The following is a 26,560-nucleotide window of genomic DNA, read 5'->3' on the forward strand; positions in this document are numbered from 1 at the left end:
AGTTTGGGTGGAGAATGAGGTAGGCCACTATAACATCAGATGAAAAAATTTATACAAATTTTACTGTCTTGCCATTAGTTTAGAATATACATTGGTTCTGCTGTAAAATAAAGCAAAAATGTCATCTTCATGAAGACTGGTTTGCACCATGGTGCTTTACTAGGCATACTCCTTGTGGTACATGCTGTTGCATTTCTCCAACCTTCGAAATGTCTTAGTCAGCCAGTTATAGGGGGCCTACTGTTTAATGTGAGCTCTAAATCATGGTGTCACACAGTGTTTTTCACATTAACAAACATTTCCAGAGGGGTACTGAGTGATAATAGACAGATAAAAATCACATAATTGGAATAGGATCAAATACGACATATTCAGATACATTGCCTGCCACTTTAACACTGCATCACAGATCTTGGATTAATATGATCCCCACATATCTCAGGCAAGCAAGGAGACAATCAGATAGAAAGTGTCAGTCTAGAAGTGAAAGTGCTACCCACGAAAAAACACAGTTATGGACCATTTCATAACAAAAGATAAGCCCAATGAAAGTCATAACAACACACTTACTAGGTCGGATTTCAAACCATCAAATGCAGCAACAAGGCAGTCATTATGGACAAACGGGTGAAAAAGGACAGAAAAAAAGTGAAAATTGGGAACATTTCGATAGAAGAAAGGCAGGAATCCACAAACGGTGAACCAGAAAGCCACACGGCAAACACCATGAATACCATCACTGGAAAACATGAGGATTTTTTACCATTAAGTGCACTAGCTCAAATAGCAAGGTAAGTGGTCAAGCAAGAAATGATTCCCTCCCTGTCCCTAATTTTAAATTACTTCATTAAAATGTTCAGTCACTCCCGAATAAAGTAAATGAAATAGAAATAATATTAAATGATCTAAATGATATTTCTGTACTATGCTTTACAGAACACTGGCTCAAACAAGATATGTTAGAGCAAACATACCTTCCTCAGTTCAAACTTGCAAGCATGTTTTGTAGGAAAATATCGAGTCGTGGGGGTACTTGTATATATGTTAAAGAAAATATTGAATTCAATAGTGTAAGTGAATACCATAAACTGTCCAGTGAAAAAGATATAGAACTGTCTATTGCTGAACTACCAAGGCAAAATACAGTTATTATTTGTGTATACAGGTCACCAGATGGAGAAAAAAGTGTTTTACAATCATATGGAGGAACTCTTGGAAGAAATTCACTCTCCCAAGAAAAATATAATTATATGTGGTGACTTTAATATTGATTTCTCGAAAGCCAATAAATTCAGAGATGACATTATAAATTTACTACAATCGTTCAAAATCAGTCCAATGGTAACTGAACCAACTCGAGAAACACCTACCTCTGCATCTATTATTGATCAGATCTTGATAAATACGTGCAAATATGCCTATAACACACAAGTTGTAAACATGAATTTTAGAGATCACTATGCTCAAATTCTTACAATGAATGTTTCAGGACACCAAATTCCCAGTCGAATACAACACAGTGTAAGAAATTTCAGTATAACAGATGTGGAGTATTTTTGTTCTCTCCTAGAGGGTGAGAGTTGGAAAGATGTATATGACTGTAGTGAGACCAATGAGAAATATGATAAGTTTATGGCTACATTCAAACATTCTTTTGAAATGGCTTTTCCCAAGAAAACAACAATGCTGAACCCTACTCAAAAATTAAACTAGTGGATTAAAAAAGGGATAAGGATATCATGTCAAAATAAAAGGAGATTGTATGAGTACTCCAAGCATAATACCAGTCCTGACTTTATTGTGTGGCATCAATAGTCTGTATCAACCACAAAACTTTATATCTATGAACTGTAAGTGCTCTGTTGAGCCTCCATCTTAACTTTAGTCAGTTATTTGTTATACTTCATTCTGTATGGATACAGTGTTAAGTGTAAATATATACGAGTTACGACATATATTTTCTATATCCCGATTACCAATCCCGTTCCCGTAGTGGTGACCCCGCAGTTTGTTCATGTTTTTTGTCTTCCACACTGCTTTTTATGCAACAGGTTATATGCACTATGCAATGACCATGCCAAACAATGCCTTGTTCGAAGATGTGGAAGCACAACTCAGCTCACCGAGTTTCGTCGTTTCTTTGCCAATGGCATATTCATCATTTACGCACAGTGACTGACATTCTCAACCAACGCCGTGTGCTAACCTCATTAGTTTTCAATGGTCAACAACTACGCCGTTAGAGTGAACAATGGACTAAGGCTTCGCGTCACCAAATTATGCCCATCCAACAGTGAAATGTGAACTGAACAATATTTCCAATTGTGTCTCTTCAAATCGTGTGTTTCAAGAACAATGTGATCTCCATTCAAACACATGTTTAGTCACCCACCGGTGTACTACATCAGTTACTGCTGGGCCATGACCAATGCCACCATTACTACAAACCATGTCGGATCCGTTCCACGCATGTGCTGTTCCAGTTGTGTCTAATTTACATGCACAATTCAGTGTTTCACATAACATGGACCCCTTACCCCGCCTCAGTGGCCCGCCACATGCACTTAAGGTGTGTTATGCATCAGATAGTTTCCACGCAGGTGGCTTTCTCAACCTTAACCCCCCCCCCCCCCCCTCCCTTGCGAGGGTCCCCGTATTGAGTCACTCAACTGCCTGCCGCTCCCACAGCACTGCCTGTGTCTTCCGTGCCGGTCTCTCACCCTGTTCCGTTCCGGAAGCAGGTCATACTCATCCAGCACTCATCACTCATGGTCCAGTTTCGGGGCCCCCTCGTGTGCTGTCCATCCACCCGTTTCCACAGTGCCATCTGTGCCCGCCATGCCATGTTTTCATGACACACAGTCAACTATACCAGCTGCTGCTACTACAGATTCGCTCACCTGGTTTAAATCTGGGCCTACTGTGCCGGCCTCTGACTTAACCTCATTTCAGCCGCTACCCCAGGAGACGCCGAATCCACCATTGCCACCCCCTCCTGGCTGCCTGCCAAAGCTATCGCACTTATACGAGGACAACCCGGCAACATGGTTCATGCTCATCGAGCATCTGTTCGAGTTACATCATGTGTCTGACGACAACTCAAAGTTTCTCTGCCTCGCCACACACCTCCACGACCACTCGAATTTGATTTGTGACCTGCTCCTTTCGCCACCAGCTGCATCAAAATTTGAATTTGCAAAGAAGACTATAATGGAACGACTTGCCTGCTCGCCACAAGAGTTAATAATCAAGATTCTATATGAAGAGCACCTGGGGGAACACACACTCTCACAACTCTGGCGCTGCCTTTGATTGCTCGTGAATGAGCATACTATGTCTGATGCCACGCTATGGGCTGTGCGGTCTGTCAAACTACCTACTGATCTACAGATCCATCTGTTATCACACTCATATGAGTCCATCGGCTCCCCCTACACATCGCTGACCAGTTGTATTCGCTGCTGTGGCAACATCAGCCAGTTCATTCCACACTGTTCGTCAGAACAGCCACCCCCACATACCGACCTACAGCCTGCAGAGGTAGGGCTCGCTCTGCCGTCACCTTGTCTACTTCTTCTGGCAGCATCAGCTCACTCTCTCCACTGTCTGAGCACTCCACAATTGCTCACACACCTTACGTACCAGTCTATTTACCGGAACAAATCAACGAGGACAAGCCGTCCCCGCTGTCGCAGTCTCCACCTCCTCACCCTGCTCACCATTTCTGCTGGTACCACAAAGTGTTCGGCAATGACGCCAAGAAGTGCAGGTTGCCATACCAATACCCAAATGCTGACCGCAGGAACTAAGAGTCGCTGAGTCCTGTGGGGAACCTAACAGGTGCCCTCTTACATTACACTCTGTTCACTTGTCTGCCGGCTGAGTGGTCATCTCTATGTGACTGACATTGCATCAAGTCTAGATTTTCTGGTCGACACTGGTGCTGACGTGTAGATCATACCTACTTTGATGGCTCCACCTGCTTCTTCACAGACGAAGTTACTTCTATGAGCTCTCAACGCGTCAAAGTTACCTACCTCAGGCTCAGTAAAGGTTATGGTGACACCATCTCCTTCTCTACGTTTTCCGTGGATTCTCTACATTGTCGACATCGATGAAGCGGTTCTCGGTATAGATTTTTGGTGTCATTATGAAGTATCTCTGAACATCATATGGGGTTCAGTGCTCCACCATCCTACGATCACTCACATGCTGTGCATCCGCACCTATGTCCAACGCTCTGTTTCCACTGCAACATATGAGTATATCATACGCGAGTGCTCCTCCCTTGCGGGCAACATTGTGACCTGCATTACTGACCTACTGTCAGAATACAACTTGGCGACTCAACTCCACCAGGACAATGAGAAGCTGAAACAATGCTTCACATCCACTTACAGTGAGGTCGTCGCGACTTGTACCTCACTTCTGGAACTGCAGTCCATGGTGCCGCCACCTAAACAAGATTGCTCGGCCGAGCCTAGCTCGAACTCTCACCAGGTTAGTCCACAAACTTTACTTGCATGTGATGTTCCAGCCCCCCCGTCACGCTCGCCTCATCCAGTGCTGTGTGTTTCAAACAGTGCTGCTAATGACAATCACACGCACGTCGCAACCATGCCCGCCACTCAGACAGCTACTGTGCATGTTGATAAACATTCTCCCTCTCTCACTCACTGGTCACATGACACAGTGGCCATTGTGGCCCCATGTGCAACGCCAGTGGTGTTCTTGCCTGCACCGGTTGTCCAGTGCAAGGCTAAAAGCAGACAGTCGCCACCCGTTCCCCTTCACTCGGCGCTGCGCGTGCACCCACCCCCTCCACACAAGCGCACGCCACGCTCTCGTGAGAGACAAGTGAATTTCATGCTACCTTTTCCCTACTTGTCTGAAGACTCGGCTCCAGGACATTAACCAATCTCAAGTGCAGTTCTCAGTTTCTCCCGTCACTAATGGAATGGCACACAAAATAGTTACCACTATTGGCCCTCCTATTAGGCATAAGGTCCGACGCCTCAACACTATCAAGTTGCATGCGGCCCGGCAGTAGATTAATGATCTTTTGGTGGCAGGTGTTCTGCAACCTTCAGACAGCAACTTGTCTTCACCAATGCACCTCATCTCCAAACAAGACAGATTGAATGTGGGGCAATTACAGACACTTAAATGCTTGTATCATCAAGGACAACTACCCAGTGCTGTACATCAATGACTTCACTCATATGTTACCGGGCGCCATAATTTTCAGTGTTATTGACTGTAACTGTGCCTACCACCAGATTCCCATGGCGCTGGAAGACATTCCTAAGATGGCTATTATCACGCCACTCGGTTTATTCCAATATCACTTCATGCCGTTCGGCCTAAAGAATGCGGCGCAAATGTGGCAACATTTCGTTGACTCTATCTTGTGACTGTTCCAGTTAAACTTTGCTTATCCAGATGACATTCTTGTTTTCAGCAGCTCAGTGGAGGAACATGAAAGTTATTTGTCTATGGTCCTCCAGACTTCGAACCCCAACAGTGCCAAGGTCAACAAAGACGAGTTTCAGTTGCGCAAGGCGTCAGTCTCCTTCCCAGGTTACACCATCTCTGCTGACGGAATACAGCCTCCCACATCTCTGCCGCCCCTGGCTACTTACAAAGAGCTATGCTGTTTTCTCGGCACCATCAATTACTATCATTGCCATCTGCCTTCCGCCACCGCTGTTCAGGCACCCCTGACGGTCGCGCTATCAGGCAAACAAACTTCCGGTATCCAACCCGTCTCTTGGACTGCTCCGATGCTAGAGGCCTTCAAGGCTCTGGAGACTTCTTTAGCTCATGCTGTGACACCTGGCCACCCTGACCCCTCGGCTGAGTTATTCATCACTACAGACGCCAGCGACATCGCAGTGGGGGCAGTGTTGCAAGCGCAAGGGGCGACACGGTTTCTCCATTTATTCTCCAAGAAACTATCTATGGATCAGAGAAAATATGCATTCAATAGAAAGCTCCTTGCTGTTTATGAGGCAATCAAACATTTCTGTCGTGATGTCAAGGGACGTTCGTTTTTCATCCTCACTGATCACAAACCTCTGGCAGAAGCATTCTGCAACCCACCTGAGGACCCGTCTCCTTGATGTTACTGCCACTTTGAGCTGGTTTCTCAATTCACAATGGACATCTGATACATCAAGGGTGCAGATAACATTGCTGCGGATTTCTTCTTGTGCATCAGTGCTGTTTCCCATGTCACTGACCTTTCCGATCTGGCCTCCCTCCAAGCTTATGACGAAGATTCTCAGGCTCTCCTGCGAGACCCACAAAAATCACTTGTTTTCACAAAGGCTAAATTTACTGGCGTTTCTGATGAGGTGTGGTGTGATTCTTTGACTGCCACCCTATGTCATTTGCTCCCACCCGGCTGTGCCAACAGGTTTTCGATACCCTGCATAACCCAGCCCACCTGGGCGTTCGAGCCACCATACGACTTGTGTCAGAACGTTTTGTTTGGAAGAATATCAAATGGGACTGTCAAACCTGGGCACACAGCTGTGTTGCTTGCCAGTGCAGCAAGATCAACCACCACACCTCCCCGCCTCTGGGCAAGTTCGACATTCCCACAGGACGATTCCGTCACATACATATTGATCTGATCGGGCCTTTCCTCTTTCTGAGGGCCATAGCTATCGACCGTTTGTCTCGTTGGGTTGAGGCTGTCCCTCTCCCTAACATTACTGATGAGACAGTAACCAAGTCTTTCATTGGCTCATGGAACGCTCGTTTCGGGTGGCCGACCACTATCACCACCCATCAGGGTCGACAATTCGTATCCTCCCTTTTCACCATCCTCTGCAATATTTGCTGTATTAAAAAAATCCACACTACTGCCTGTCATCCACAAAGCAATGGGTTGGTGGAGAGATGGCACCGCACCCTCCAGACGGCCATTTGATGCCATGATTGTCTCTGATCGGAAGCCCTCCCATGGGTGCTACTTGCTCTACGCTCGACCTATAAACCTAACCTACAGGGGACTATATCTGAATTTGTTTTTGGTGAGAATCCAGTCCTACTGGGGGAACTTAATTTTTCCCAGGTTATCGAGGACCTCCCCCCCTCGCCAAATTTCATTAGCTGGATGCGCATGCATTTTCAGCAAACGCATTTGCACGCACCCATGTCACTCACCGCCTGAGACTTATGTTCCCACTGCACTCTCCGACTGCTCCCATGTCATGCTGCATGAAGATGCAGTTAGGCAGCCTCTTCAACCTCCTTATCTTGGCTTCTACAAGGTCCTGTGATGAGGGGCATGACTTTAGATATCATGATTAAAGACCACACACAGACAGTTTCTCTGCATCACCTGAAACTGGCTTTCATCGACCCTGATGGTCTCACACCACCGCAGTCGGACTCTGCAGACGATCCATATTTGACCGAGAATGAAGATGTGCTCCAACCATCCTCCTCGCACACCTCTTCTGCCAAAGACCATTCTCCACCATTCGCTGATTTCCTCGCCCCCTGTTTCACCCTGTGCAGGTTTCACGCCCTCACCTCCAATGTTGGAGACACACATCCCTACTATCAGTTTGTCCTGCAGTGTGCCACTGCACCATGTGAACGAAATTTCTATAGTGATATTCAATGACCGAGTGCTCATTTTCTTGACAGATACCAAGGTTCTGCCATCAGACAGTCCCTTACACTTCAACATTGAACACAACCTCACACTCACACTCAAGTGTGACCGAGCATCTCTACACACTTTCATTTTTATGGACAGCTCAATCCACTTAAGGGCCACACATGCCTCCACCACACTGTCAACTGCCCCACCCGCTTACTCCCGGGCCAGCTGCCATCTCATCCGGCCACGATGGCTGACTGACTACAAAGTGGACCTGTCTCTCGCCTCTCCGTCTGCTCAACCCACCTTGTTTGAGATGGAAGTACCTGTGGTATGCCTGCCTACGCGCAAGATTTACGCCAACGTCGAAGCCCGCACGCTCTCACCCTTGGACATCTGTAGCACCCCGTACTGCCTGGGGGAGGGGGGGGGGGGGGGGGGGGGCTGTGTGGAGTCGATAGTTCATATCGACCATGAAACTTAATATCTGTGAACTCTAAGTGCTCTGTCGAGCCTCCATCTTAACTTTACTTTAGTTAGTTATTTGTTACACTTCATTCTCTATGGATGCAGTGTCAAGTGTAAATATATACGAGCTATGACATACATGGAAATTAAGTTTTCTATTTCCCGATTACCGATCCTTTCCCATAATGTCTTGCTTGGTAAGTAACAACTCAATGGCAGCTTTTTTAAAGTAAAAGAACTTGCAAACACTGAATAGGGAATTAATTTATAGCCACTTTAATCACAGAATAAAGGAAATTCAGTTGACTCATAGCACCCAGGTGGAGACATGATTAATTCAACTGTTAATGTACTCAATTGTTTCTCTACTGTGCTGAAATAGTTTTGGATGTGTTCCATATCAATCAGTCAATGAGACCACTGGAACAGCTTGTATTTTTGTTCATAATAATTCTGAGCTGCATGTTATTTATCCCGTCCTACACATATCTACATCCCGTGTTTGATTCTCATATAAAATTCCATTCTTTTTCTTCAACTTTTAGGTACTTATTTTAATTTTTGTTGTACTTTTTAAATAAAGATCAGACTCTGCCTAATCAATGCATATTACTTGTTTTCTTCTTTAGTGGTTGTCCTCTGATATAAATAGCTTCCAGAAAGTAAAATAACCAAATTCATTTCTATCACTTCTGAGCCACACAGCTTCATTTCCTTTGAAAACTGATAGAAAACTATAGCGATGTATCCAGGTATTAGAAATTACTAACCATTGCAGTGAATGGATAATTGTTTGTGTGTGATAAAAATAGATAACCACTGATTTCTTTCAACAGGAGAAAAAATATCTAGAGATTAGTATCAGAAGTGATGCTATCTAGCGAAGCAACTTCAAATATCGTCATGTGAAAGTTTTATACCAAAGGAGGTAATAAATATGACTAATACAATGTTACTCATGAATATTTACAAATTATATCTTAATGTGAATAAAGAATAATAGTTTCCACTGCAAAATAGTAACCATATTGAGTTGCTTATGATTACCATTTCTGTAATCAGCATATATTTCTAATGTATTTATGCCAGTATGCTCTGCCTTCCCACCAGCATGAGCACCTTCTTGTTTGTCAATTACCAACCACTGGTGACCTTCAAACAGCGATGTCTGATTTCTTCTCAAGAATTCACCATCATCTAGTTCCAATATTGATAAAGAGCCATATCGAGAAACCTGAAAAATAGTTAAAACACATTTGGGAGAAGGGTATAACTTGTGACATATCACTAATGCTATAAAAATATTACTAAGAAAAGAATCTTTCTGGTTTATCCCTCAATAATTTCATTCTTAATTGCTGTTATTGGATCTACCTTTGCTGTGTGCCAGTATCCATCATCAACAGAAATGTAACATAAGCAGATGTACTTCTCTTCAATATTCATTCTGTTTAAGTTATAACGAAAGTATAGGTTTCCATTATTTATCTGTAATAGAAATAAAAGCCATTCTATTACTATTTAAACAGACATGATTAAAATTACTGTTCCTAATATGACTCTTTCAGTAATAACCTGTGGTTTCCTAATGCTCTTGTATTATATTAAGTTAATGTCAACTATTTTGCACACAGTTTACAGTTAGAAGACAATTATTAAGTTAAAAGCTGGTACCAAGCAGTTCAGTACACAAAATGAAAAGAAGAGATGACATGAGAGGAGAGGGTAAAAATTGGACAGATGTACAGCAGATGAAGCCAATGGAAGATGGAGGACGGAAGAGTGAGAAATGACTGTGGAAAGAATGTGACTGAAAATTCTGACATTACACCTTAAAAAATGCAACTAAGAAAACTTAAGAATATAACTGAGTTGGAAAGCTAAATGTGTGCCTCTCTTATTTGTATTTTAGAAGAATGAAAAGTGAGATAAGCAGAAAAGGGAGCAGAATCATTAGTTCTGTAATGACCCAAAAAGTAGAAATGAGTTGAAAGCACTTCTCCTAAAGTTAAAAGGAATATGCCTCTTTAATGAAACCTTGAATGTTGTATGTAACTAAAACTCAGGTTACTCCTGTCAGCGGTAGTGAATTAAATATGCTTCCACAACACATTTTTGCATAAATACTAAAAATATAGTATGAAAAAGTGACACTGTTGTTGCTACTTCACTACAGTGAATGAATTAAACATACTGTTCAAGTAAAGAGATCAAGTACTCATAATGAAAAGAGATAAAAAAGATATCATAAATGAAACCATCCTTGAACCCTGGTTCCAGTGAAACTAAAATATTAACTTATTTCCTAAATTTATGATGAAACACTAATATTGTCAACTGACTATTAAAATCCCAAACAGATGAAGAGTGACAAGAAGGACACGGAATAGTGAAGAATATTGTGTTATAAATCTAAAAATCTAAAAATAAAATTTTAATATCAGTCATCGTATGAATGACCTCAAAGCATCATGTTACATTTTTGGCATATATTTTCTAAGATTTGAAGGTATGAGTTTCACTATATAGATATGGGTTGACAAAACATAAATTAAACTGCTATGGGCCTACTTTCCTGTCTTAACAATCATCAAATTGTATAAATAATTACTTTTCTAATGCAGTGATTTTGGCCCACAAAATAGTAATAAGCAAGCCTGTTGAGTTTAAAAAACATGTACTTCTTAAAAATAACAGAGCCAGTATTACTGTTTTCTGTATATTAATATTGTCACAGACGAAACTGAGTAACACACTCACTGTAGTGTAGTTGTAATGATACGAGACTACTGCATGGAAAATAGTGAGTTCAAAACTCACCTGAACTGTAAAATTTTAATTTCGATATTCAGTTTGAGTACATTCTAGAAGTATCCACAAATGTCAAGAATCATTGTGCTGGAATGTTCTGTAACTGTATATATACCATATGTGTTCTGGCCAGAGGCAGTTCGCTCCACACTCTTGTATGTGCAAGTGCTGAATAAACCTTCGTTAAGTGAAGTTAGTGTTCATCATTCATCTAATTACACCTTCTTCTATGTGACATTATTATAGTAGTTTCTCTCAGCTTTTGTAAGTGTCCTAGAAGCATAGGCTATAACCTTCCCTTTTCCATCTGAAATTTGTACCAGAACAGCACCAATTCCATGCCACCTGGAATCTGTGGGTATTTCTGTAGGTGACCTCTCAGCATACAGACCAAGTACAGGGTCAGTCATCAGAGCTTATCACAGCACATCAAAAGAATCTCGTTGATCACCACCCCAGATAAATTTAGCATCAGCTTTTAACAACTCTTGGAGTGGCCTGGCTTTGATACAAAAGTCTTTGATAAAACGACGATAATAAGAACATAATCCGAGGAAGCTTCTCACATCTCTAATACTTTTAGGAATAGGAAATTCCGTTATAGATCTCACATTTTCTGGGTCTGGCCACACACCTTTGTTTGACACAAGGTGTCCAAGTATTTTGATTTCTTTTGCTCCAAAGAGACTCTTCCTTGGATTAAGCTTTGGTCTGCCTTGTTGGAGACACTTAAGAACGGCCCTCAGTCTTTTTATGCGTTCATCAAATGTCTCTGAGAACACTATAATGTCATCTAAATAACAAAGACACATTGTCCACTTCAGGTGACTTAGAAAATTATCCACCATCCATTCAAAAGTTGCTGGTGCATTACACAAACTAAACGGCATTACCTTAAACTCATACAGGCTCTCAAGGGTGATGAATGCAGTTTTCTCATGATCAGCCTCATCTACTTTGATTTGCCAGTATCCCGAGTACATGTCCATGGTTTAGAAAAACTTAGCCCCCTTCAGACAATCTAGCGTATTGTCAATTCGTGGAAGAGAGTAAACGTCTTTTTTAGTTATCTTATTACACTTCTTTTTAATCAACACAAAAGTGTCAACTGCCATCCTTCTTCCTGACAAGAATGACTGGTGATGACCACGGGCTGTACGAAGGCTGATTGATGTCATTCTTCACCATTTTCTCTACCTCACTGCGAATTATTCGACGTTCTGTTGCTGACACACGGTATGCTCTCTGGCTTATTGGTTGATGGTCTCCAGTGCTAATCCAGTGCTTCACCATCAATTTGTCTAATTTGCTCTTCACCTATGCATTGAAGCATTCAGAGAACTCTTGAAGAATGGCAAGTAGCTTCTTCTGTTGTTACTTAGTGAGATCTGGTAATAGTTGAGCTAGATTATATTGTCTCATAGTGACAGCGCACATTATTGATGACACAATGGCTCCCATCAGGCCACAACAGAGCCGCTGTTTACATGGCAAGAAACCTGAGTTTGAGTCATATTCAACAGATCACAATCTGTTGGAGACAGAAGAAGAAGCGGGTGTTACAGTAACAGCAACTGTGTGCCACCACATGAGACATCCTTCCAGGATGGTGGTGATGGCCAAGATCCAAACAAGTGGCTGAAGGTATATGAGCATATAGCCAAATTTAACAAATGGGATGACACCGTGTGCTTGGTTAACATATTTTTCTACTTGCAGGGCACTACCAAGCAAGGGTATGAGAACAACTAGGAGTTCACAAGCTGGGAAGTATTCCAAGTGTAACTACACAAGTATTTTGGTGACACAAAATGACAGAAGTGCAAGGCTGAAGATAAATTAAAGTGCAGGGCACAGCATCCTGGAGAAATGACAGCATCCTACATTCAAGATGTCTTAGTGGATCCTAGAATGAAGGAGGAAGATAAGGTTGCACATCTCATGAAAGGTGTTGCTGAGGACATGTATCAAGCCCTACTCCTGAAGGAGGTTTTGACAGCAGATGACTTCATAAAATGGTTCCAGTATATGAGACAATGCATCAAAAAAGGAATTACACACAAGAAGTTTGAACAGCTTCCAAACATTGTATCGATGTCTGTGAAGCATCTGCTTTCACAAGTGTTCTTTGTCAGATAGTGACAGGGGAAGTTGGATTGCACAGCATGCAAAATACCAAAATGCTTCAAGAGGTCATAAGAGAGGAAGTGGAACAGAGATTGAACCAAATCTCTTGTCCTTCATTTCCCTTCAAAATGGTGAAAAAGTAAGACCCAGGTGAAGTTCCATTCCTACAATGCTGCGTGAGAAACCTGTTTGGGCACCAAGGAAGACTGACGTCTGGAGGACCCAGGATAACCAACCAGTATGTTTCCACTGTGGACGACCGGGACATGTGATGTGCTATTGTTGAGAATAGTGGCAGATGACACCTGCACCAGAAGACAGCAGACTGATCTTAGCCGATGTCAACTCCGGGACGACAAAGATGAACAAGAAGATGTGGGTGCAACACGATGTAGGTCACCATCGCCGCAAGCTAGCCGCTGGAGAGGACACTCCCCAACATATCGATCAAGGTCTCCATTGCTGTTTAGAAGCTCCAGCCAGTCACCTAGCCACTGCAACCTGGAAAACTAAAGGGTGCGACCTTCCTTGAAGGTGAAGCCGCTGAAGAGAAAAATCCTCTGTTGTCAATCACTACAAAAATGATAGGAAACTACATCAATATCCTCATGGATGGCTGACCAGCCCAAGTTCTTGTTGACTCTTGAGCATCATATTCAGTCATTTCAGAGAAGTACCCTCACCAGGTGCAGAAAACCATATTTGTCGACAGCAAAACATCTCTGCTGAAGGTGGCTAATGTGAAATATGTGAAACCTACAGGAAGATATGTCATTCATGTGGGTATAAGTGGCCATACAAGCCCTAAGAATTCATCATCTTACAAGAGTGTAGTCATGACATCATTCTCGGATGGGACTTTCTGAAAGTTTCTCAGGCAATTATAGATTGTGGATACTCGAAGATTATGCTAGAAGAGATGAGATACTGTGGACAGAAAGATGTACATCCAAGTGTGTGGAGACTATGTGTGCTGGATGAAGTGATCATTCCTGCAGTCAGCGCTAGAAAGGTAACAGTCTAGTATCGTTACCATTACACTACAGTGACTGTGCTACTCAGCTTCTTCTGCGACAGTATATATATACCATATGTGTTCTGGCCAGAGGCAGTTCACTCCGTGCTCTTGTATGTGCAAGTGCTGAATAAACCTTTGTTAAGTGAAGTTAGTGTTCATCATTCGTCTAATTACACCTTCTTCTACATGACAATATCAAAACGGAAATCAAATTAAACAAGTAATTCAAGCTCAAGAATTCATTATCTATCCACTAAACCAAATAAAACTGAAATAATATTTTCATTTTCTTCTTCTTAACAAAAGAACACTTAAGAAAGACAAATAGAAACCTTGCTGTATTCACTATTGTAAGAAGGAACAATATAACTTTTAATATTGCACAATTAAGTCACAATTCTAATTTGAAGGCTAGAATATTACAAGAGCAACAAACCTCAAGGACTGCATATTCAAGTGACTGCTGGTCAGCAAGACGAAACAGCTCACCATCTTTCTCCTCAGTCCTGAACCTTAACTGCATAAGTGTTGTGAAATGACCAATTTCAAAAGATAGTGCAAACTTAATGTAGCTATGAGGTAGAAATGTGACTGGTTGTGTAGGTGAAGAACATGAGGGCCCACTCCAGCCAGCATCACACAAACACCATGGTGGTCTCTCTGTAAAGTCAGCTTGACAGACTCCATGCCCAGAGCAGTTTATTGTGCTACATGCAAGTTTTGTTTGAAGGCAGTCAGCTACTGTGCCAGCTGACAACAATGTATCAGCCAAGTCCAAAATCTGTTAGAAAAGTGAATCAATTCTGAGTAAACATTTTGGATCTTTTGTAAAATATGAATTGCAAAAACACAAATATTTAGTTCCATGGTTTGTATTCCAGCCAATAAAAACATGATTTGGACATGCTCTTAAACAGCTGATATTTAAAACAAAGTGTTGTGGAGTATTAACAAACTAATATCCAATATTCTATAAGGAATTTGAGATATAATCATAAAATATCTGATTTTGTGTCACTTAGTTGTGCTTTGTCAAAATTAGCTATAAAAGTTTCCTCTGCCATGTCTTCACTGCATTAGCACTGGTAATGTTATTGAAAGTTCCTGATATCTTAGTATAACCATCATGCTAACAGGTCCTTTTGACAGAATTACTCTGATTTTCAATCAAAAGTCTTTTCAATTTTTTGCTGTCAATAATGGTGCATAAAAGAAACAATAATTATTTTTCTGTTGGCAGTGTTCTAATCTTCCATTAGATACTTACTAGCCATTAGTGATGGATACACAAAAATTAATGTTTTATGGAATGGCTAAAATATGATCAATGAATTTAAAACATTAATAATTTGACTAGAGAACATATAGATCTAGAGAAATCCTATTCATGTTTGATGAGAAGATATTTTCTGTCTAACTTATGTTATACATTCTTGTAAGTTCTGTTGTTAGATGATCACTGATTTTGAAATTACAAATTTGAGGGAGCTGACATGCTAATATAAAATTATGATTCATTTCATAAAACCATTAGCAGGTAGGAGAACAGTGTTTTGGTTGGCTGATTCAGAAGAGCCGAGTCAGGCAACAGTTTTTAGAAGGATGTTTCAGAAACACTGTGTGTCATGAAACTTTTTGAAATTTTGGCCTCATAATCCTTTGAAATCCATTTAAAAAATTCTGAACTGGGACAAAACAATGGGGATGGATATCATGGACTGACTCAAAAGAACATCAAAATACTCTCAAGAGAAATGAGAAAATTGCTGGAAGAAAGTAATAACAACACACTACAATCATTCAGTGGATTAATAGACACTCTGTGTAGCAAATTACAAGAAAGGGACAATATCATAACAAAAATATGTAATAATGTAGATAGACTGGCTGATAAAAGTTGACAAAACGGGTAATAACATAGATGGACTGGGTGATAAAACTGTTGATATTAAAAAATGAAATAAGTAGCGAATTTAAGCTTGCAAAGGTTGAGTTAGAAATCTATGAATTGAAATTTGCTGTCGAATAAAGGTATAAACAGTTAAATTCTGGGGTAGAAGTTGGTTTAGAACTCAAGAAAAATACTATGATTAATGTCGAAAACCGTGATGTACCGAATACAACAAATACTGGTGATACTGCAATTATTTCATGTAATGACTGTGCAGAGATTAATGTTTTCAATGGAGTAGATGATGCCAAAGATGAGATAAAATATTCTATTGTTTTGAAAGGTGAGTATTTATCTCAGGAAAGTAAAAGTGTTGTATTTGAGTTGTCAAATGTAGTTGAATTATCAATAGTAAGTGCAGTAAGGTATTTGAAACATAGTGTGTGAGAATTTGTGTGGGAAAGTCTATTCAAATTTTGTAAAAATGAATCTACTATGGAAATATTATTTAAATTCTTTAACAACTACTGCTTGACTGATGGGAAAAAAATATGAGAACAAATTTTGTAATAAGTTAAAAAATAACCAGAAACAATTTTGGCAAAATAAATCTCGGGTGATCAGCCTGGTGTGAGTGTACAAAGGACACAATATTTTGGCAATTGATCTCGCTGCCATCATCAGGTGTGCTGATGTATTGCCAAGGGACGGCAGGCATGAGGTATATATCAGATTCCCCCTCCCCCTCCCTTGGGTGCTCCCTCTGCTGTCCACGCTGTGGGCGCTCTCTCGGCAGTCCATGCCAGTTTTCTTCACCCGGCTTGTTGCCCAGCATCTGGGTGTCCCTTTGTAGGTCAGCACCCAGGGAGCTTTGCCAGCAGCATTTTGGAGGTTCCTCCCCCTGCCTTTGAAGTCAGTACATTCTGGGATTTATTGTATGATTATATGATAGCAGAACAAACACTGGTAGCAGTTATTTCTGTAAAATATCTGGGAGTATGCATACGGAACAATTTGAAGTGGAATGATCATATAACATTAATTGTTGGTAAGGTGGGTGCCAGGTTAAGATTAATTGGGAGAGTCCTTAGAAAATGTAGTCCATCAACAAAGGAGGTGGCTTACAAAACACTTGTTCGGCCTATACTTGAGTATTACTCATCAGTGTGGGATCCTTACCATGTTGGGTTGACAGAGGAGATAGAGAAGATCCACAGAAGAGTGGTTCATTTCGTCACAGGGTTATTTGGTAAGCGTGATAGCATTACGAAGATGTATAGCAAACTCAAGTGGCAGGTTCTTCACGAGAGGCACTCTGCATTGCGGTGTAGCTTGCTGTCCAGGTTTCGAGAGGGTGCTTTTCTGGAAGAGGTATCGAATATATTTCTTCCCCTTACTTATACCTCCCGAGGAGAACACAAATGTAAAATTAGAGAGATTCAAGCATGCACGGAGGGTTTCCGGCAGTCGTTCTTCCCGCGAAACATATGCGAGTGGAACAGGAAAGGGAGGTAATGACAGTGGCACGTAAAGTGCCCTCCAAATGTAGATGAGAATGTAGATGTAGAATCCAGGTAATGACTGGTTCCCAAGCTTGGTTAAGGGAATAGCCACTGCCACAATTCAGTTCAGGTTTTCTTACTCTGATCTCTATAGCTTCTTTGATGATACATTCCCAATATTTTGAAGTTTGTGTCAGGACCTTGGTCTTCTCATAATCCATGCCATGAAGTTCTGACAGGCAATGCTTGTTGATTGCAGGCTTATTAGGCTGCTGCAATCTTGTGTGCCATTGGTGTTCACAGCATCAGTCTTCAATGGTGTGAATTGTCCAACTTATGTATACCTTACCACATTGGCACAGTATTTTGTAAACCCATGATTTATGTAAACTGAGGTCATCCTTAACACTGTCAAGAAGTGCTCTGGTTTTAGTTGGAGTGCAGAAGACAGTTTTTACTTGATATTTGCGTAAAATGCATCCATCTTTTCCCGATAAGGCCCCACAAAATGGAATGAATGCCATGGTTGTGTTTTCCTTAGGTCCTTCATTATTTTCTGCCAGTTGTGTTGCGAGTGTCAGACATAGAGCATCCCAGATTTGCCTTTCCTTATAACTGTTCTTCAGAAACACGGACTTCATATGTGCCAATTCTTGTTGGAGACTGTTCTCATTGAGAGGGTGCGAGGTCTGTGTACAAGAGTTTTTAGCATGCCGTTCTTCTATCCACATGTAAGTATAAGTCAGTGTGAGTTTTCTTTCTATACATGCTGTGCCCCAACCTGCCATCATCTTGTCTTTTGATGAGAACACCCAAGAAGGAGAGCATCCTATCCGATTCTACCTCCATGGTGAACTTGATATTCTTGTACCTTGAGTTGAGATGTGCGAGAAATTCTGTCAGCTTGTCTCTTCCATGTGGCCAAATAACAAATGTGTCATCCACGTATCTGAAGAAACAGGTAGGATTTAGATGCGCTGACTCCAAGGCTTCTGTCTTAAAATGTTCCATGTACATGTTAGTGACGATGGGAGAGAGAGGACTCCCCACAGCAACACCTTTGGTCTGCTCATAGTAGTCACTGTCAAATAGAAAGTATGTTGACATTAAAACATGTATGAACAGATTGATAGTTTCCTCATCAAATTTCTGGCTGATGAGTTCCAGAGAATCAGGTAACAGAACCCTAGTAAACAGGGAAACCACGTCGAAGCTCACAAGTATGTCAGATTCCTTATTCGTGAGGTGGTTGATGCGTCCCAAGAAATCTGAAGAGTTACAGATATGGCATGGGCATGTCCCCATGTGAGGACTGAGCAGCTGCTTGAGGTACTTGGTGAGAGGATATGTTGGGGCACCAATAGGACGTAAAGGGATGTGTTCCTCTTGGACTTTCTGTAAGCCGTACAGCCTTGGAGGAACAGGGGCCCTGGGTTGTAACTTCTTTGTGACCACTTCAGGGAAGCCAGAATCTTTGAGAAGCTCCAAAGTTTCCTTTAACCCTCTTGGTAGGATTGGCGTCAATCTTGTGATACGCACTATCATCTAGCAGGTCCCACAACTTCCTGGTGTAATCCTGGTGGGACAATATTACCGTAGCGTTACCCTTGTCTGCCGGTAGGACCACTATATCTGCATCATCTCTTAGCTTCTGGATGGCCACCCTCTCTTTTTTGGAAATAATTGGTCTCATAGGTCTAGTTCTAGTTATGGCCCTGCAAGTTTCGCAATGCACCTCTTCTGCTGCCTCAGGTGGGAGTTGAGCCGCTCTCTGTTCACCTGCACTAATGATGTCAGCGATGGGTGCATCTTTAGGTGTCAGAGCAAAGTTCAAGCCTTTCTTGAGAACTGAGATCATGTCGTTATTTAGTTCTATGTTTGTGAGATAGATAATGGTCTTCACCCTATCTTCAGAGGGCCATTTCTCTGATATACATTTGAAATTGGATGTCTGTTGTTCAGTGCACTTCTTTTGGACACAGTCCACTGTGGCCCAAGTGATACAATCAACCCAATCGTAGGTGCAGGAGTTGAAGTGGTTGGAGAGTTGTAGCTGTAGCTGCAGGAGTTCTTTATTGATAGTGTCCAGACACCACTGAGTGTAGCAAACTCTCACTCACACCAAACCTACACTGACACGTTCCTTGATTTTTTGGGATGCTGCTGAGTGGATGTGGTGCTTTACCTTAGCAAAATTTGGTACCACATGCTCTTCTCAGCACCTCATAAGAAAAGCAAATGAGCTCAGTAGCTGACTTCTTTGATGACACAGCTTCTCGAATCTTTTCATACTGTGATGCATCTACTCCCCATAGACATATGTGAAGTGATTCTTCAATTTCTGCAGGTGTATTTCATGATGAAATAAAAACTGTCTTCTGCTCTCCAACTAAAACCAGAGCACTTCTTGGCAGTGTTAAGGATGAACTGGCTTTATGTAAATCTAGGGTTTACAAAATACCTTGCCGATGCAGTAAGGAATACATAGGTCAGACAGTTCGCATCATTGAAGAACAATGCCATGAACACCAAAAGCACATGAAATTGTAGCAGCCTAATAAGTCTGCAATCGCCAAGCATTGCTTGTCAGAACTTCACAGCATGGTATTTGACAAGACCAAGGTCCTAACACAGACTTTGAAATATTCAGACTGTATCATAAAAGAAGCTGTAGAGCTCAGAGTAAGAAAACCTGAACTGAATTGTGGCAGTGGCTATTCCCTTAACCAAGCTTGGGAACCAGCCATTACCCAGATTAAGGTGAAGATAAGAATGTACTGACTTTGAGGGCAGGGGGAGGAACCTTCAAAACGCTGCTGGCAAATCTCCCTGGGCGTGGACCTACGAGGGAACACTCAGACACTTTGCCACAAGCCGGGTGTCGAACCTCGGTGTGGATGCCTGAGAGAGTGCCTGCAATGCAGACGGCAGAGGGAGTGCATGAGGGAGGGGGAATCTGATATATACCTCTTGCCTGCCATCCCTTGGCAGTAAATCAGCACACATGATGATTGCAGCAAGGTCGATTGCCGAAATATTGTGTGCTTTGTACACTCTCACCAGGTTGTTCACCTGAGATTTATTTCATCCTGAAATACAGCTGGAGAAATTGAAGAACCACATCAGAAACAATTTTGTTGTAGCATAGCAAATAGTATTGGCTTGTGTGATGTGTTTGATTCTGATGCAAGAATTTGTTATTTTGAACTTTCATTAACAAAATAAAGTAGCAATAGTATGTGGAAGAAGAACCATGTCTGTTGCTGCTGAAAAGTTACACAGTTTTAATTTGAAAGTATATCATCTGCAAAATGTAAACATAGAATTATGTTTAGATATGGGGATGTGATGGGAAAAGTACCACAGATTGTGTCAATTAAGAAACTCAAAAAACCACCAGACTGATTAATGTATCACAGAGACACAAAAGTTACATACGCAAATTTGTCTACATACGACATGAAAGACTTATTAAACAGGATCAATCTTAACTTTTGCTATGTTGAGGTTTATGTTACGATTTATGCAGTCCCAGGATTGTTTGATCATTATTTTATGCTTTTGTCTATTTTGTGCGAGGATTTTGCCATACTACAAAGGCTGAGGACTAATGAATTTTGTAGTGATGATTTGATGTTTTATTTCTATGGTATGTTTTGATCATTTAATGCTTCTACTTTGTGGTAGGATTGATACTGTACTACAAATATTTAATGCTTTTGTACTTCTTATATTTTATGGTGAAAAAATATGTACAATTATGCTCAATAACTTACTGATTATGTTATGTAGTGGTTAGTACAAGGGATTATGCTGAAATTGTTCTGGTTGATTTACTGATTTTATGGTGTACAATTTTAACCTAGGGAATATTTTGCATTATGATGATGTGACACTATGAAAACTATTCTATATTTCATATTTTTGTAAGGATTTGAACTGAACTATTCTGTGTTTGCTTAGAGATAACTTGTCAGTTAAATTTGCTTTAATGCTGAGGATTTATTTTATGTAAACCTTCAGAGGGACACAAAAAGTTTGTACGTTATATGCATGACATGCTGAGGGCCTTGAGCTGTTGTAGCACTATTTCCATTTTTGTTTTCTGTGCTGCCTTCTTCTTCTTCTTCTATCCTGCCAAAACTGTTGATGCTACCTATTTTCTGCCAGTTGGCAGTCAATCATGATTTATTTGTATTATTACTTTTAGTGATTAATACAGTATAAATTCACAGAGATTAAGGAATTTAAATTCACTATATTCAACCAATGGCTATTTTTGAGAAAATTAGTGGAGTGTATTTGTGAAAACCAGGTAGTAACAATGTTTCAATGTGTTAATGTAATCTGAACTTTTGAATCTTGCTATGATATGGTTCATGATGCAATTGACAGTATACTGTGAATAATAATAATTAATCATTTTTCGAATGACTATTTCATGAATTATTTCTGTGTAATGCATTGCTCATTTAATGCTTTTGTCTACAACGTATTTTCAACTAGGAAATTTTAACTGTTATACAGAGGGTTATTGCTCACTCATTCATGGCATTCGAAAAGCCAAATGTGCTTCCTGGCCAGCACCTAAGGCACCTCAGCAGTCATTTGCTGGATATGGGCTTGAAGACCCCAGGTTTCCTGAGCTGCAGATTGGTAAGCACCATCAACCTTCTGTTACCATAAGCTCTGGGCGTTCTTCAGTGAACACTGTGTGGCACTGCAGTGGAATGTTGTGTGTCATGACTGAGGATCTTGGCTTAGTGCCCACATCATGGCAATGGTCAAAACCTTTGTAAAAGATACCTCAATCTCAAGGTGGGCTGTGTACTGATGAGGTGGGTGGATGTCAACGCAAAACAGTTTTTAGCAGGAAATCTCTGCAGAATCTACCACACCTCAGTTGATAAGACTTACTCAGGCAAGCAGGTTTCTGTGTGGGTGAACCTTTATTTCCGTAGCTCCTCAAGGGACCAAGATGAAACACTCAAACTGAAACTCATCAACTACCAGCAGAATGGGTGCACCACTGGCGGATATCAACTTCCAATCTAACATGAGGGCTCATGTAGGAAGTCCTCAGTTCGGAACCTGTCAAGAAACTGTGCAATGGAACACTGTTGTCTGAAACTGTGGGTTCCCAAAAAGTGATGAAACTCCAGAAAGCTAAATGCCTTGGAGAATATGCCACTGAAAAGGAGCTACACAACACCTTGAACTACAGCAAAGGTGTTGTATCATGCTGAAAGAAGAGTTGAAAGATGAGTGGTCTCCAGAAGGTATTGTTGATGTGCAAAATATCATCATAATGGTGGATGAGGATCTGGTTAAATCAGACTTATTCTTATCTTCAATAGTGTGAAACTCCCAGATCATATAATGGCAGGTGTCCTTTGCTTAATCATGCAGCACTATGTTCCCAACTCAAAGTGCTATTTTAGATGCCAGTGCTTTGGGCACACCATTTTAAGATGTAACAGAAAAGCCACTTGTTACAAATGTGGCCACCCATGAAGGTGTCATTTACTCATCTCCTTTGAAGTGTGTAAATTGCTCTGGGGACTATTCTGTCTGGAGCAGAAACTTGTGTCTCTGCCTTTAAGAAAGGGAGATATAGGATCTTAAAACAACAAAGTGCATCCTGTATGGCAAGACCAAAAAGATCTGTAAGGCCATGCAGCTCCCTACATTAACTACTTCTTTTGCTTTAGCTCTTAAAAAGGCTATTCTGTCAGCTGAAGCCTCCATACAACTGGAGGTTGCTAGTGTCAGCACTACTGCCTGTTTTTGTCAGTGCACAGTACAGTTATTTCAGAACCTAAAGCCCCCCCCCCCCCCCTTCCCCACCCACAGTGGCCAACAATGTGGAGGTCCTGGCACCTCCAAAGGCAGAATATGATAAACAGTTCCAGCACTTACACTACTACTGTTGTGGTAGATTCTACAAAGCCCCTACCAGGCAAAAAAAAGCAAACGGGACTCTTCCAGTGCAGGAGGAAACAGGTAGTAAGCCATCAGACTGTATTTACATTATTCAACCTGACAGTTCTACTGGTTCTGCTTCATAGTCAATGGGAATATGAAGACTGCCCAGGGCAACAATCTCACCCCAAGACTGAACCTCCATCCACTGCATGCTTCTCAATGCAGTGGAGAAACAGGGTGAAAGTGCAACCACCATGATAATGGCTACCATATGATAGCGGAACATGAATGGGTTAAGGACTAGATGTGGGGGAACTGAAACTCCTAGTACAAACATGCACCCTGTGCTTGTGTTTACAGGAAACCTTATTTTAAAGCTATTGATGGCCTTGTGCTAGGTGGTTATACCCCCCTACTGCAGATGGGTGACCTGACTGGGGGAAAGAGCCAAGGGAGAGGGTTGTTGTGTTTGTCAGTAACATGCACCACACCTCTGCTCTCTCCTTGGTCACTGACCTACAAGTGGTAGTCATTGAAATTCCTGTGGGCAAGAAGATCACTATCTGCTCAATGTATTTAGTTCCACAGGAAGTGACAGAATCTGATGCTCTCACAGGTCTTATAGAACAATTCTCCCTGACCTAACTCTCCCTACTAGGAGACTTCAATGCTCATACTACATTGTGGGAGACTCAAATTCTACTTGCCATAGGGGTCGAGTTTTGTCTCAGGAACTGTACATCGCTCCACATGAGCAATACCATTTGCTTCTCAGCTGGTATTGTGTTGTCCTCAGTCAATGACTTCTCTTTCTGATCTCCAGCTCTCACAGACTCCACTGAGTGATAAGCAGCTGATGAACTACATTCCAGTGACCACTTCCTACTGCTGCTCTCTGTCTAGCAGATGGAGCATTACTTGAAAGGAAACCACCAACATGGGATGGTCAGCAGAGCTAACTGGATGCTTTTCAGCCAGCTTGCTTTGTTTAAACATGGATGCAGTGTCCAGAAATGAGTGGATCACATCACAAGAGAAACCCACCATGCCACTGACTTATCTGTCTCAAAGTCCTCAGGTCATCTTAGGAGGCAATCTGTATCTTGGTGGGCCAATGAGTGCTGCTCAGCTGTGTGGGTCAGATGTGCAGCTCTATGAGAGTGTGTAAGTGCTGTTCAACAACAGGTAACCTTGTAGTCTTTCGATTCGCAAGAGTCAAGGCTCGATGTCTAATGAAGAAGAGCTAGAAAAGGTCATGGCAAGCATCCCTGGACTCTACCAACTGACCCACTTGTTTGTAAAAAGCTATGGGAAGCTATCAGGAATTCTGGTAAATGCAGTTGTTTTACCAACAGCTGCAGTAATGAAATGGGTGTCTCCAAACAATGTCCTGAGAGATCACCCAGACAATGGCAAAGCATTTTTCAATGACTACTACCATGGCCAGCCAGGATCCACTATTCTGTCGCTACCATTGTGACCATGGAGTGGGGGGGGGGGGGGGGGGGGGACAAGTTGGACTTCAGATCCAACAATTCTGAATCTTTAGAACTGCCCTTTCTTCTTGTGGGAGCTGGATTCAGCACTATCTGTGGTTCATAATACTGCACCCAGTCATGACCAAATCCAATACAGGATGCTTCAGCATTTGCCAGCAGCATCAAAGGAAATCCTCTTCAAATGTTTTGATATGATATGGCAAAGCAGGTACCTTTTCCAACTCATGAAGAGAGAGGCAATTTTGATATCTCTACTCAAAACAGAAAGGACAGAACATTCCCTGTAGTTATCAGAATGTCACCTTAACAAGCTGTGTAGGGAAGATCCTGGAGGCAGGTGGCTATTTGTCATTTGATCTGGATGTTCAAGATGAGGCAATTCCTTAGCCATTTCTCAGTGTGGATGCAGGAGATTTCGATCCACTGATGACTAACTGACCCTGCAAGAGGCTGCTAACTCGACAGCTCCTCTTGGAGCATCAGGTATGCAAGTTCCTCACTGCTCCCAATTTGCTCAGCATACCATACTATTGCTCATCCTTCTCTGGAATGCCTTTCCCTCCAATCATCCATGAGCAACAAGACCATTTTGAATCTGCATGAAGCCTGTGCTGCTGTGCTGGAGTCACTTGTCATGGAGCAAGTATAACCACAAATACAAGGTGCCTGCAACCCTGGTTACTGCAGAGGCTCATGGGAATTTTATATTTAGTGCTGTACATGAGAAGTTGCGCTCCTGAATTTGTTTTTAATAATTATTTTATAACATTTTAACTGAGCATCACAACTCTGTAGCTGAATTTACAGAGGAGTCTAAACAGGGGGGGGGGGGGGGGGACTCTGGTTGCTCTGTTGTTTTCCCTGACTGTGTCCTCAGGATCACACTGTCTCAAGACTTTATTGTCTTCAGTGCAGAATTATAAGTGATCTTGCAGGCACTGGAGCAGATGAAATGTGTTATGAGTAGTAAATTTTTCACTGTTTCAAAATCCTTGAGTGCCCTTCACTCTCAACAATGCTTGTACTCAGCAGATAAAGTAGTTCATAAACATCCATGATTCTCTCCTCCACCTACAAAGACTGGGGAAGGGGGGTGTCCTTCTGCTAGGTGCTAGGCAGTTGGCTTTTAAAGGGAACAAAAGGATAGATGTAGCAGCCAAGGAAGTGTGTCATGATCCACAGGTACTTCAGTGTGCCATTCCCCCTACATTTTATGGCCCCCTGCTGAGATACAAAGTCATGAGTTGATGGGAAGAAGCAAGGCTGGAAGTGAGAGACCATAATCGGCATCTAGTGAAGACCACAACTTGGCCTTGTCATATTTCCTTCCAGTCCCACAGGCAGAATGAGGTCCTCTTTACTTGTCTTTGCACAGGTCCCTTGCTTTATGTGGTGTTCATGGTGTACAGACCATAGTGGCATCACATGTTTGATAGATTATGTTTTATTTTCAAACCAAAGGGCAGCAGCCCATTTGCCAACAGATTTGCCCTCTATTTTAGGCTGATGATCAAGCAAACATGACATAAGTTTTAAGGTTCTGTGACTTGTCTGACTTGTTCCCTAAAATTTTGGGTTGACATTTTTAAAACCTGAAAGAAAATGATGACACTGCTGTGCTCTACCACTTGAAAATTTTTAAAGTGTTAGGGTGGCACAAGTTTTAAGGTTCTGTGAATTGTCCGACTTGTCCCCTAAAGT

General features: G+C 41.7%; 1 protein-coding gene across 1 annotated transcript in view; it reads right to left on the reverse strand.

The window, feature by feature from the left end:
- Window positions 1-26,560, reverse strand: part of LOC126416953 (neural-cadherin-like) — a 124,005-nt gene that overhangs the window by 47,751 nt on the left and 49,694 nt on the right. The window contains exons 18-21 of the mRNA XM_050084834.1: window positions 16,062-16,261; window positions 14,479-14,823; window positions 9,461-9,574; window positions 9,134-9,320 (exon numbers count right to left, since the gene is read on the reverse strand). Of these exons, the coding sequence (XP_049940791.1) occupies window positions 9,134-9,320; window positions 9,461-9,574; window positions 14,479-14,823; window positions 16,062-16,261 (846 nt within the window). The remainder of the gene's footprint in view (window positions 1-9,133; window positions 9,321-9,460; window positions 9,575-14,478; window positions 14,824-16,061; window positions 16,262-26,560) is intronic.

Source organism: Schistocerca serialis, chromosome 8 (genome assembly GCF_023864345.2).
Source record: "Schistocerca serialis cubense isolate TAMUIC-IGC-003099 chromosome 8, iqSchSeri2.2, whole genome shotgun sequence".
NCBI classification, from domain to species: Eukaryota; Metazoa; Arthropoda; class Insecta; order Orthoptera; family Acrididae; genus Schistocerca; species Schistocerca serialis.